Source organism: Pongo abelii, chromosome 23 (genome assembly GCF_028885655.2).
Source record: "Pongo abelii isolate AG06213 chromosome 23, NHGRI_mPonAbe1-v2.0_pri, whole genome shotgun sequence".
Classification (NCBI taxonomy): Eukaryota; Metazoa; Chordata; class Mammalia; order Primates; family Hominidae; genus Pongo; species Pongo abelii.
The window spans coordinates 52,573,850-52,586,735 of NC_085929.1; the positions used below are offsets into that span (position 1 = coordinate 52,573,850).

At 53.3% G+C, this 12,886-nt stretch overlaps 1 protein-coding gene across 1 annotated transcript; it reads right to left on the minus strand.

Moving 5' to 3' along the window:
• Nucleotides 1–321: 321 nt before the first annotated feature.
• On the minus strand, nucleotides 322–4,087 carry LOC100453428 (PRR34 long non-coding RNA). Its single transcript, XM_003779574.5, is given in 3 exon segments — nucleotides 322–1,769; nucleotides 3,629–3,896; nucleotides 3,899–4,087. Coding segments are annotated over 3 exon segments (414 nt in total). The 5' UTR covers nucleotides 3,972–4,087; the 3' UTR covers nucleotides 322–1,696.
• Nucleotides 4,088–12,886: the final 8,799 nt, after the last annotated feature.

Sequence of the window (12,886 nt, forward strand, 5' to 3'; positions counted from 1 at the left end):
GAGCACTCAACAAACAGCAGCAGGAGGAAGAGGAGAGGATGGGGCAGCAGCAGCAGGAGGGAAGGTTCAAGCCTCCCCAGTGGAGGGGAGGCTCTGTGGGTGTCTCTCAGCTGGCGAAGGCTCCTGAGAGCAAGGATCAGGTCTGCAGCCCCAGGGCCAGCCCAGTAGGGGAGCAAGGTGTGTGAACACATCGATGAGGGCCGTGCCTTGTGCCATCTTTATTCCCCTTCACAGGCAGCTGGGCATGTTGGGGCCAGAGGGGAGGGCCTGTTAGTTTCCTGTGGTAGCCATGTAACAACTTATGGCTGACTTAGTGGCTTAAGCAACGCACATTTATTACCTTACACTCAAGGGGGTCAGATGTCTGAGGTGGGGTCCCAGGACTAAAATCCAGGTGTTGGCAGGGCTGGTTCCTCCTGGAACTCCAGGGAAAAATCCATCCCTTGCCTTTTCTGGCCTCTGGCGGCACTTGCACTCCTGGCTCCTTGTCCCTTCTTCCATCTTTAAAGCCAGCAGCGTCCCCTCGTTCTGTCTCTGACCACGGCTGGGAAGGAGTCTCTGCTTTTGGGCGCACGTGGCTAATCCAGGCTACCCTCCCACTGCAGATCTTTAACTCAATCACACACCTGCAAAGTCCCTTTGGTCTGTGAGGTAACACTTTCCCAGGCTCCAGGGATTAGGGCTTGGACATCTTGGGGACATTATTCTGCCCAGCAAAGGTGGTATCCGGGAGTCTGAGCATCTGAACCTCCCCAGGGGACTGAAGGAATGCCTTCAGTGTCCTCTTCCTCCTCCTTAGCAGCTGTGAATCCAGAATAGAGGCCATCTACACGGTCACACCTGGAGGATCTGGGGAAACTGAGGTCACAGAGGTCTTGCCCAGGACCCCAGGCCAGGCCCTGTGTTGTCTTCCACAGATGGCCCCCTTCCCCACCACCCTGTAGTGCACTGCCCAGGGGGTGGAAGCGTTTTAGCCTGGAGGGACACCAGCTTGAGGACTCTGTAGAGCTCTGGGCCTATGGGGAGGGCGGTGGGGGGGCGGGGAATATCATCTGTGGGGTGGCTTCCCCGCAGCAGGGGCCGCTTTACGGAGGTTACCTTTTCATCCCCCAAGTCCCGTGGGAAGTGAAGATTTGTTTCCTCATCCCATAGGGTAAGGAAGCTGAGGCCCTTAAAGGGGCAGTGGCTTGTCCATGGAGAAGAGTCTTCTCCTTCCAACAACCTGTGGCTGGTGGAAAAGCGGGTGTGAATGGTCTGTCCCATGAGCAGGAGGGTGGGTGTGCGGCAATGTCGGCGTGGTCTCCGCAGAGCTCTGTGCACAGGCCTGTGCATCTGCTGACAGGCAGCTGAGAAGGCTTGCAGTCACATCGCTGATGGTAAAGCTGTAGCAACAGGCTCAGAGAGGTGTGTTAGTTTTCCCAGAGACACACAGCTCTCTGGAAGAGTGCCATCCTCTGAGCTCCATCGCCTGGTGCTTTGCATCCCTTGCCCCACAGGCACACGTAGAAGTAGAGTTCCTTGGGGTTGGATCTGTGGGGTGGTTTGTGAGGGGGACTGTGTCATCCATTGTGGAAAAGACTTAGCTGCCTCTCTGTAAACCATTTTTGCCTGACGTGAATTCTCTCCCTTGACCGGGGGCCAGCACAGTGCATAGTAGGGTGGTTAAGAGCCCTGGGTTTGGGCTGAGCGCAGTAGCTCATACCTGTAATTCCAGCACATTGAGAGGCCGAGGCAGGAAGACTGCATGAGCCCAGGAGTTTGAGACCAACCTGAGCAACAAAGGTTAAAAAAAAATTAGCTGGGCATGGTGGCACATGCCTGTAGTCCCAACTACTTGGGTGGCTGAGGCAGGAGGATAACTTGAGCCTGGGAGGTTGAGGCTGCAGTTAGCAGTGATCACGCCACTGCACTCCAGCAGGGGCAACAGAGCAAGACCCCATCTCAAAAAAAAAAAGAACAGAAAAGCCTTGGGACGGGATTTGGGGTGCTCTGAGTTTAAATCCCAGGGCCCCCACTTTGGTGTGATCTCAGGTATGCTCCTGAACTCTCTATGCCTGAGTTCCCCCAGCTGTAAAGGGGGGGTGATTATAATGCTGCCCAGACCCCAGAGGACCCCTAGGAGGCTCTTGCTGGGCAGCTGGTCTTGCCCCAGAGCCCTCCCATCCACACACCCCTGCATACGCTCAAGGGCAGATGGGCCCCCTACAACCAAGCCAGGCCTGGTGGCCCTAGGACCCTCTTGGCCACAAGAATTCAGATTATTTTCTCAGCAAATTTCTGACCAGTGTCCTGGGGCCTCAGCAGGGGCAGGGCTGCATGATCCTGGGTCTCTCTGGACTTGTTCTGGCTCAGACCTCAGCCCACCACAAGGACAACGGGTCTGGGAACTCAGGCAGACTCTCTGCCAACCAGGAGCCGCTCTTGCTCGCCTGGACCCCACGGGGCAGGAATAGTGGGCATTCATATCATTCCCATTTTGCAACCAGGCAGACCGAGGCCCAGAGAGGCCAGATAACCTGCCTCAGTCCACACAATTGGCAAAGGATAAGGCCAAACCTTGGTGATGGCCAGACTCTAAATCCAGGGCCACTTCTTGCCTTAGGAATATAGTCTTTCCTGGCACTCACTTAGCCAAAAATCTTTCTAGAAGGGTGGCAGGCCTTCCTGCCCCATTCCCGGAACAGGACGGCTGCTTTCAGGGCCAGAAGAGTCATGGACAGCCCTCTGGAGGAGGAGGCTTGTGAGAGTAGGGAGGGGCCGCAGAGCCTCCCCAGGCAGGGCAGCGTTGCAGCTTGCATGTGACAGGGGTGTGGCGTGAAGCTGTGCAGGGCAAAAGACAGGTCAGTTGCCGCTGGAAGTGCCCCACTGGGGGGCCTCAGTGTGTCTATTTCCCCAGCACTGGCATGGCACATTTTGACCTGAGCAATGGTGAGCTGCCCAGAATACAAACAGGAGGAAGAGAACCTTCCCCAGGCAGCGTGTGAGGCTGGGGTGGCACTCGACACAGGACGGCAGGCAAGGGCATGCCGCCCTCCAGGCTGAGGGTCTCGGGGGCCTCCCCTCCCAGCCCCTGCTGTGGCCTCCCCCTGGGGCCTGGCATGGGAGGAGTTAAGCTGCCGCGGGCACCTTGGCACATTGCGCTGCCCAGAGTGTCCGGCTCCCCACCCCCACTGCTTTTCTTCCTTTTTGCCTTTTTCCTTCTTAATTAATCATACGCTGCTGCCCAATTTAAATATGGAAATGCCCAGGCCGAGGCGATGCAATTATTCATGAGGGCCGGGCGGCTGTCCGGGGCTCGCGGGCTATGGGGAGTACCGTGGCATCGCCTCCGTTCTGATGTGTGTGAAATTATGTGCACAAAAGGCGCCTCCTTATCTGGGTGTGTGAACTAAATAAATAAATAAGGGCTTTTGTTTGTTTGCCGGCTCCTGCACATGGCTGCTGGGACTCAAGCGCTCGTGTTGTCTGCGCCTCTGTGGGACTCGGGAGACAGGAGGCAGGGGAGGCCCCCGCAGGCCGGCCAGGGGCTGGGGGCTGGGGGCTGGGGGCCGGGGGCCGGCCGCCGGGCACCTGGGGCCCTCTCCCTCCCCTGGCACCACCCTCACCCCGCAGCTCCCCCCATACACACCCTCGCTGGAAAGTTCGCCCTGCCCGGGCTGGGCTCCCAGGCAGCCTGGCACCGTGCCAGGCTCGCCGCCGAGCTCGGGCAGCAGGGTGGGGCAAACGCAGAGCACGGAGGACAGGGCCGGGCGACCTGGGCACCAGCAGGACCCGAGGCCAGGAGCCAGGGGCCCAGAAGGTGAGGGCACCCCGGGTGGGCGCAGGGCGGGCGCTCTGTGGGCAACGGGCCCTGCGGCCGGGCCCAGGAGCAGGCCTCGTTGCGGGGGGCGGGGGGAGGTTGGAGCGGAGGCTGGCAGAGGAGGCAGGCACAAAGGAGGGCAGTGCCAGGCAGCTGTGGCCGACGCGGGCATCGCTGCCCGCCTGCCCCTAGCCGGCCTCCCCGCCGAGGGGAGGACGCGTGTGCGGGGGCCCGGGCAGGAGCGGCAGACACCGAGCCGTGGCCACAGGGCCAGCCGCACAGTCGGAGGAAGGGCCGGAGCGAGGCGGGGCCCGGGGCTGTCAAGGAGAAAAACATCCCAAGGCCTGCAAATTGCTGCTCTCAGCTTTTTTCCCCCCTCCTCCTGCTTCGCGGGGTTGGGGGGGGGGGGTGGGGGAGTGGGGGGGGGGTGGGGGGGGAAAGCAGCGCTTCCTCTGGAGGCGGATGCAAAAAGGATGCAGAATTTTAACCATCTCCTGCACCGGCCCGTCCTTCCTGAGCAGGGTTTGGGTCCAGGCCTGACGCCCTGGCACCCTGGGAAGGGAAAGGCCAGAGCAGCCGATGCCGGTTCTGGGGGACGCCGGAAAGCCCAGCCTCCTCTGCACCTCCATCCAGAACCGGGGACCCGCAGCACCTGCAGCAGAGGTGCAGGGTGGGAGGCAGAAGGGGCCTGGTGCCCTCGGAGGCTGCACCTCACGGTACCAGTCACTACCCAGGGCAGCACGCCTGTTTGCTGGCCTCCTCTTGGTGTTAAACATGGTGTCCAGGTCCCCGGTTGGAGACCCCAGCGGTGTACCGGGTGGGGGTCTTAGCTCCCACTGACTTGGGGCCTTCAACCACACTGGCATCCCAGGCCTTCCTCCTGACTGATTTCTGTTTTAAAAATAATGTGGAACGTTTTCTGGCATCTGGTGAGGGCTTCACACACTGTATATTCAGGGCAGGACTTAAGGAATGAGTTCAGAAGGTATCTGGTCACTGGACAAACGGCAGGCAAGCCCCCTGTGCTCCTCGCTGGGTGAGACTCAGGGGCATGGGTTTGGGCATGGGAGCTCAGAGGGATGGTCTGGGCCCACAAGCCCACGAGGCACAGAGCCTAGGGCCCATGAAATGTTTTCATTTTAATTTCTTTTAAAATCAGAAGGAAAAATGACTATAAAAATAATGAATATATGACAATGAATTCGACCTGGTTTTATCGGTCTTTAGTCTGATGCATTCATAAAACAGAATTTTTAGTATTTATGGAGGAAGGGAACCAGGAAGCCAAAAGTGCCCCGGCCCATGAAAGGCAGGTGTGGCCTGGGTTGGTCCTGTCTGTCCCAGGACAAAGGGTCAGATGTCTGGGTCCAGGGAGGGTTTGGGGGCATCTGGGTGCCCTGTGAATCTGGCTTCCACGAAGGCTAGCTGGGACAGGTTGCTCCAGCCTGCGGTGGACAGGAGCCAGGGCTGTGTGTGTCTGTGCGTGTCCACGTATGTGCATGTGGGTGTGCAGGCATACTCGTGTACATGCCAGTGTCTGACAAAGGATTCCTAGACACCTGCGTGTGTAAGTCCCAATTCCCAAAACAGGGGGAGGCAAGGCCAGGGCCAGGAGACAGTGTGGCTGCAAGGGCCTGACAATGATGGGTGGGGAGTGCCATTGTCTCCCTAGGAGAAAGCAGCCTTCAAGGTCCCAGCACCCCCAAACCCACGAGCTCACACAAAATAACGCGAGCCACAAATGCAAGCCACATCTGTAATTTAACATCTTCTAATAGCCACATTTTCAGAAAGTGAAAATAAGCAGGTGAGATTCACTTTAGTACTAAAATTCATTTTAATCTAATAGAAATTTCCAAAATCCTATTTCAGTGTGTTGCTTGTATGAAACTGTGAACAGGATATTTTGCCATTTTTTCCATATTCTATTTGGCCTCTCCGCATTTCAGTGGCTCATTTGCTGCCTGTGAGGAGGAGCTACCATGGCGGGCACGTAGGTTTAGTAGGCCCCTGTACCCCCCACTTCCCCACCCAGAGTAGGGGAGACTGGTTTTCTGCTTCTTTTTTGCTGGTGGCCCTTCCTGGCCGGGGAAAGGGATACTTCCACTGGCTCATCGGCCCCCAGCAACCCTGAGAGCTGAAAGAATAGATGTTGGGGCTGCAGGTTCCAGAATGAGGGGGGCTGCTGGAAAGGGTTCTTCGGCTGTGCTCCCAGACGCCAGGGGACGACACAAAGGGCTGACTTCAGACTCACAATAGTGGGGCGGTTAGTCACAGTGCCAGGGCAGCGGGCAAGCAGACAGAGCCCCCTGTGTCTGTGCCTGGTCGGGCTGGGCCCTGCAGCCCCCATTTCCCCAGCTGGCTTTCCACCCCACCCCTGCCCGCTCCCCACATTAACCCCCCTGCCGCCTGCTGCCTACCTGACAGCCTGGCCAGGGCTCCCTTGGCCAGGGCTGGTTTCCACCAGCCACCCTGGCCAGTGGTGTGCTCCTTTTAGAAGCCGGGCTCAAGCCTGCATGATTTCATGGGCCTGTCTCGGGAAGCAGGCATTGGAACAGCTCCGTCACCGTGGCTGGGCAGCGTCCACGCAGCCTGAGAGAGGAGATTTTCATATTAGTTAGAGGCTCCTCACTTAAAGATTTCATCATCATTTGCAAGTACTCGCCATTCAAGGACGGTGCATTTCTGGAAACAATGAAAAGCCAAAACTGTGAAAAATTAAGGAGTGGCCCTGAAGCTGGTGTCTGTAACTGCACATTTTAAAGTGAACAGACTGATATAAATATTTTAATCCTGTGCCTAGATAGATGGATAAGATAAAATAAATTAGTCATGTTCTGGCCCAGTCTGGAGACTATCTGAAAGCAAGACAAATGTCAGCATTTGCTGTTTAGGGGTTACAATTAAAATCTCTCCTTCTAGATTGAGCTTCTAGAGCCTCAGAGATGGAATTCACTGTTTTGCCGCGATTTGACGTTAAATTATTGACCCATGGGGAGGAGGGTAACTTCCCCTGAAAAGGTCTAAAATGAAGTTGTCAGTCTCTCTTTTTAATTTAAAAAAAAAAATCTCTGCAAAGATTCTGCATTCTGGCTTTTCTTTGCTAAATTAAAGTGGCATGTGTTTTTATTTTAGAAGGCAGAGATGTTTTGCTGTGCCCAGTGTGAGGAAGCGAAGGAAAAGAAAGATCTTTTGAAAATGTGTACATTTACTTGCAGCTTAAAAATTCCAAGTGCCAGACATTTTTCTTGGAGGAAATAAATGTCTTCAATTTATTAATCTTACCTGTTGATTATGTTCTGTAATGATTTATTTTATAATTTAATCCTTGTCTAGAACCGAGGCCATCTTTGGAAAGTAAAAGACCTAGGTCTCTTTGGTCCAGGAGACATTGTGGCCTTCTGTTAAAATCATTGACTGCCGAGATCTGGGCCCAGGCGGTTCTCGGACTGAACCGGTCTGTGCTAGGCAGCCTGGCCCACTCGGTCTTCAAAAAACAAGGGATGGGAGACATATGCTCGGCTCACATCGTTTTGTTTTGATTTATTTTAAACTGCTTAAGATGATTTTAGCACAAAGAGTGGTGTATCTTACTTGCATTCTGAGAGCCACTGGATTTTCAAGCTAGAGTACAATTTTTTTTTAATCCAAATTTAGAAATTGCCTTTTAGAGTAGACAACAGCATGCTAGTTTGCCTTTTAACTCACTTTTAAAGAAAGATTCTTAAGATCAAGTACATTGAATTTGGAGATTGGTCCCCCTCCGTTATTAGGGGCTGGAAATGGCCCACTTTTCAAAAATAAGGTCAGAAAAGGGGTGTTTCTGACCTAAGAGTTCTTCCAGGCTGGGCTCGTACCACAGAGATTCTTCCACACCCATATCCTGAGTCCTTGTCCTATACACAATTTTTTCTTCCAAGGAGGAGTGTGGCATTCAGTTCCAATGTCATCGTGTGGAAAAGAGTCCCTGCCTGGCTGAGAAACTGTCACAGGCAGCCGGGCCACTTCCCAGCATGACCCACAAGCCTGATGGTGCCCCTCGAGTGGTTAAGGGACCCGTACAGATACCATTCTTTCAAAGCAAGCCGACGCAATCTTCACGAATTACAGTTCCACCCTGGCTGCTGGCACTAACCCTAATAATGGAAAAAAATTTAAAAGATTGGGGACAACAGGAAACACATTGGATCCCCGGGGAAACGGCCTGGAAGCTACAGTAGAGACATGGGTGACCCAAGGGCTCTGTTCAAGTCCTGGGGCTGTTCCCTTTATTCCTCCAAGCCTCAGCTCCCCAGATTTAAAGTGAGAACAGCACCCAGCCCAGCCCACTGTCAAGGGCTGTTGCAGGAATATGACAACAGCCACCAATATTTGCATAGCAGAGATGCCCAGTTTCATTTTCTATTTGAAAGTTTCTCTGAAGGGGGATGTGCTGGAGACATGAGAACAACTGCTATCATCTTAATAACTTTTCTGGCAATACACGACGATGATTGTTTATGTTAATCTCATAACTATTAACAATAATTCATTTCATTCTCATAATGAATTATATCTGACTTATAATAAATATAATCATATCAGTAATATAGTCCTTTTCTGATCATGAAAGCAACATATGCTCACTATAGAAAATTTGGAAAATACAGAAAAATGCACATAAGGGAAAAATTATTCATCCTTTCTCCCACGCAGAGACAAGCTCTGGTCACATTTTCCTGTGTTTCTTTCCAGGCTCTGCTCTCTGCCGAGCGGCTTTCATCAATTCTCCTAGCATCTATTTTCAGATAACTCCGTGGGCTTTTGTGATTGGTCCTCCTTGTCGCCTTGGCCCTTCTGGTCCTCAGTGGCAGTTCTTTCTCTCTTGCTGCCTCCTTCAGGAGGGCCCGGCTGAGGGTCTGGGTGTTCAGGGAGAAGACCTCAGGCTCCACGGCACCCAGCCTCCTTGTCCTGCTGTGCTGGGAGCCCTGTTGGGGCAGCCCAGACACATGGCCAGCACAGCCCCACGGCAAAGCCAGGCCTGCAGGTGGGCTCAGGGCGTCAGGGAGCCGGAGCGAGTGGCATGAAACCCATTATCTCGCAGGGCCCGAGCTGTGGAGGTAACGCGCTAGGCCTTCCCGTGCAGGAGAGGGCTGGGAGGTGGGAAGATGCAGGCAGGCCAACCCTGACAGAAAACCCACGAACACTGCAGCATGGATTGGGGGGTGGGGGATGCGGAGAGAGTGTAAAAAGCAGCTTCAATGCTTGAATTCTAAGCAAAGAAAGATGCTCGGGCCAAATCAAACAAACCACTTCTTAGACGTGCAAAATTTCGTCGGAACTGATGGGCTAATGTTTCCAAGGTGTTCAGCTTTATGGCCCTGACTTACACCCGCCGCGTGGTTGGGGGTTAGTGCCAAGTGGCTTGGTAGGCAGAAATCCACCAGAACTTCAGTGCAAGGGCACAATCCCCCAATACCATGTCACAATCATGCACGTGCCTGGGCCGACCCCACAAGACCGTCAGGAAAAAGTTCCACAGAACCAGGTCTCTGGAGGGGGAACCACACAGACCTCCCTATTGCCTTCTGAGTAACTGATCCAAAGGCATTTCTAGAATAGCCGGGTACGTTCGTGAGAGGAGAAATGAAGTCTATGGGGTCTACCTTTACCCCCTTAGAATAATGCAGTGGCCTCAACGTCTTAACAATAGATCATTTGAGATTTATTAATAACCCAAGTTGCAGACAAACTTCATAGGCAAGATCATAGGTTGCAGTGTTCACTACAGTATAGAAATATTAGCAAGACATGACATAGGGAATCATAGGGGACATGACAGTAAATTATCCCACAGTGAAATAATGGAACATTGTGTCACCCTTAAAACGGTGGTGACATTTTGGGAGGCCAAGGCGGGTGGATCACCTGAGGTCAGGAGCTCGAGACCAGCCTGGGCAACATGGTGAAACCCCGTCTCTACTGAAAATACAAAAATTAGCCGGGCATGGTGGCTTGTGCCTGTAATCCCAGCTAGTCGGGAGGCTGAGGCAGGAGAATCACTTGAACTCAGGAGGTGGAGGTTGCAGTGAGCCAAGATCGCGCCATTGCACTCCAGCCTGGGTGACAAGAGCGAAACTCCATCTCAATAAATACATAAATAATAAATAATAAAATGGTGTTGACAAAAAGTTTGGAATGGTATGGGTGTGCATGGGATACAACACCTTCCTACAGTATATACATATGTAAGGCATGTCTGTGTATGTATATGTGAGCTGAACAATAGTTGGGAGGGAAATACAACAGAATATTATTTCTGGATTGCGGCATGTAGGTGAATTTTCCTTTTTTTGTGTATTTTATACTTAACCCATATTTTTTATGTACTACTGAAATTATCTATATCTTAAATATCTTTATATTTTATTCTTAAATTGCATATAATTTACACTTTCCTGTGCCTTCATTAAACACGTGGTATTTTTATAATCAGGGAGAAACTATTTTTAAAGACTCATTATAGAAAGATAGACAAATAGAGACAAATGACATGCTTTCTTACGGTCATTGGGGATGGATGATACACGTAGCAGAAGTATTCGTTAGGCCAACAAATAGGAATAGTAAATCAATATTGTTCTTTCTTTAATAAAAGATTTATATGTTGGTAGCTTATTAATCCAATACTATGTGAGTTTTCTAACCAAACACATATACTTGTACACCAGGGCAGAAAAATCTCAATCAAGATTTTGTGTGGACTCGGGAAGTGTTTTTGTTCCCTAAACAATAGCATTAAGAAGGGGGGAAAAAGGTCCGTCTTCTTCTTGGACCCTTGGTGGGATGACAACCCTCCTGTGGTGAGACATGGCGCCTGATTTTCAGCTGGGGCTTTCTGCTTCCCCTGTTTGGTTTTCTAGGGACAATTTAAAAGATTCTGCACGTTAATTACTGGAGAAGTCCATAGATCCTGGATTCAAAGTATCAGATTAATAAATTGTGGTCTTTGAGTGGGAATCCTAGTGGTTTATTTAGACTCATCAGTTGTCTTATTTTTTTTTTAAAAGAAAGAAAACATTTATTTTCTTAAGCTTGTATTGCCCTTAACATACTTCTCTGCACTCTTAGGTCACCTGCCTATTCACGCCAGGAGCGCATCGCTTGTGTTAAGAGACTAGAATTTTCTTTCTTAACCATAATGTGCCAGGATTTTGTTATATGGAAAAATCTGTCCGTGTTTCCAACTAATATTTCCTAGCCTTCAGGCAAGTGCGACTTGCTTTACTGTAAAATGGATTCCCAGGACCTGCGGTATCGGGACGGGCAGAATTCTTTAAAATGCAGGGCCCCGGGCAACCCCATCACTTCCTGGCTGGCTCCGGGCGGTCCCGGGCTGCCCGCCGGCCGCAGAGCTCCCTCTCCCGGGCCCGCCCGGCCGGAGCCTCAGTTTCCCCGGCAGAGCGGGGCGGAGGCGAGGCTGGGGACGCTCGGGCGGCGGGGAAGGGGCCGACTCGGCCAGGCGCGCCCGGCTGGGAGGTCCCGCGGGCCCTGGAGCCTCCCGCAGCCCGCCTGGGCCTCCGGGGCGCGACCCCCTAATCCGCTTTAATCAATATATTGTGAGCTCCGCTTGGGCAAAGTAAACAGGCGCCGAACAAAAAGGCGGCCGCAGCCCGCGACTCCTGACCCCGGGGTCGCGCCCTTTGTTCGCCCTCAATGGGGCAGCCCTGCCGCCCGGCCTGCGGCTAATTGGGGCGCGTGCCGCCGCCGCCTCTGCCCGGACCGCACCCTGGACTCTGCCTGGGACGCGCCCTCGGACGCAGGCCCCGGACCCTCCCGCCAACTCCGACCCGACCCCGGCCTGGGACCCCGGCTCGAACCCTCGTCCCTGCCCAGGCGGACCCCGGCCCCGGCCCGGACCCTCTGCAGCGGCTCCGGGCCCAGGCTCCGACTCCAGGCCTCGGTTCGAACCCCGGGGACCCGCCCCGCCACGCCCCGCTGCAGACCGGACTCCCCGCCCGCCCGCCGCGGACCCCGAGCCTCAGGCCTGGTGCCGGACTCGGCCCTGCCTCGCGTGCTCGCCCTGGGGCTGCCTGGAGGAGGCGCACCGAGGCCTCCCTGCCTTCAGAGCCGCTGCGGGCCTGGGCCCTGTGCCCCGCCAGGTCCGGAGCTGGCCGGCTGAAACTGGCCCGCGGCTCCTGGTCCGCGCAAGGTCCCCACGCACTCCCGCGGCCACGTGGGTGCCTGTCGCCTGGAGCGGGGTTGGGGGAGGCCCCAGAAACACTGCTCCCGGGGTCCCTGTGCAGGCCCGGTAAGGATTTCAGACAGCTGGGATGCAGAGGAGGAGACGTGTATTAGTTCTTGTTTTTCTTTTTCTGCTCTTTATTTCTGCTTGGAAGCCTGTCACACGGGAAAGAAAAGAGCCTCCATCTATGCGAACCCCACTCCCCTGGTGAGGGAAGACGGAACCCTTCAGACCCTCTGCACGTGGGCTCCCTCCCTCACAACCTCTTTTTCCTCCACATCACAACCTTTCCAGCACCTGGGAACAGTTCTAGGCCAGAGGAGGATGCCGAGGCCATGAATGCATCCGTTGACACGAAATTCAGGTCTCGACCATTTCACGTCTTTCTGTTCTTCGTTTTTTCCTCAAATGTTGGACAAGGTTATAATGTTTATGCCAAGAAGCTTTTGAGACTTAGCACTTGTAATTTTCGTAAGGGTTCTGTTTGATTTTTAAAAAGGTACTTTCTTTTGTAATTAGGTGCAAAAAGGAAAGCACAGAAAGGACTCTTCTTGAAAGTCTTTGCCTCCAAAGATGAGCGGAATGGCTTCCAGTTCCTGGCCCGGCCAGGCAAGGCCCTCTACCTGATTCTCGCTTATTTCAGTTTTGTTCACCAGCTGTAAATACTGCTAGGCTTTGCCAGGAAGATTTTTTTTTTTTTTTTTTATGTTGAGTTTGTTTTTGAGCTTGTTGATTGCACGGTGGAATATTCTAACGTGGAATTTGGCTTTGGGAAGACTTGGTGTTCAGCAGTTGTTGGATATGCCCTGCTGTTGTGAGGATGGAGCTGGGTAGGGGTCCTGCCGTGGGCCATGAGTGAGGGT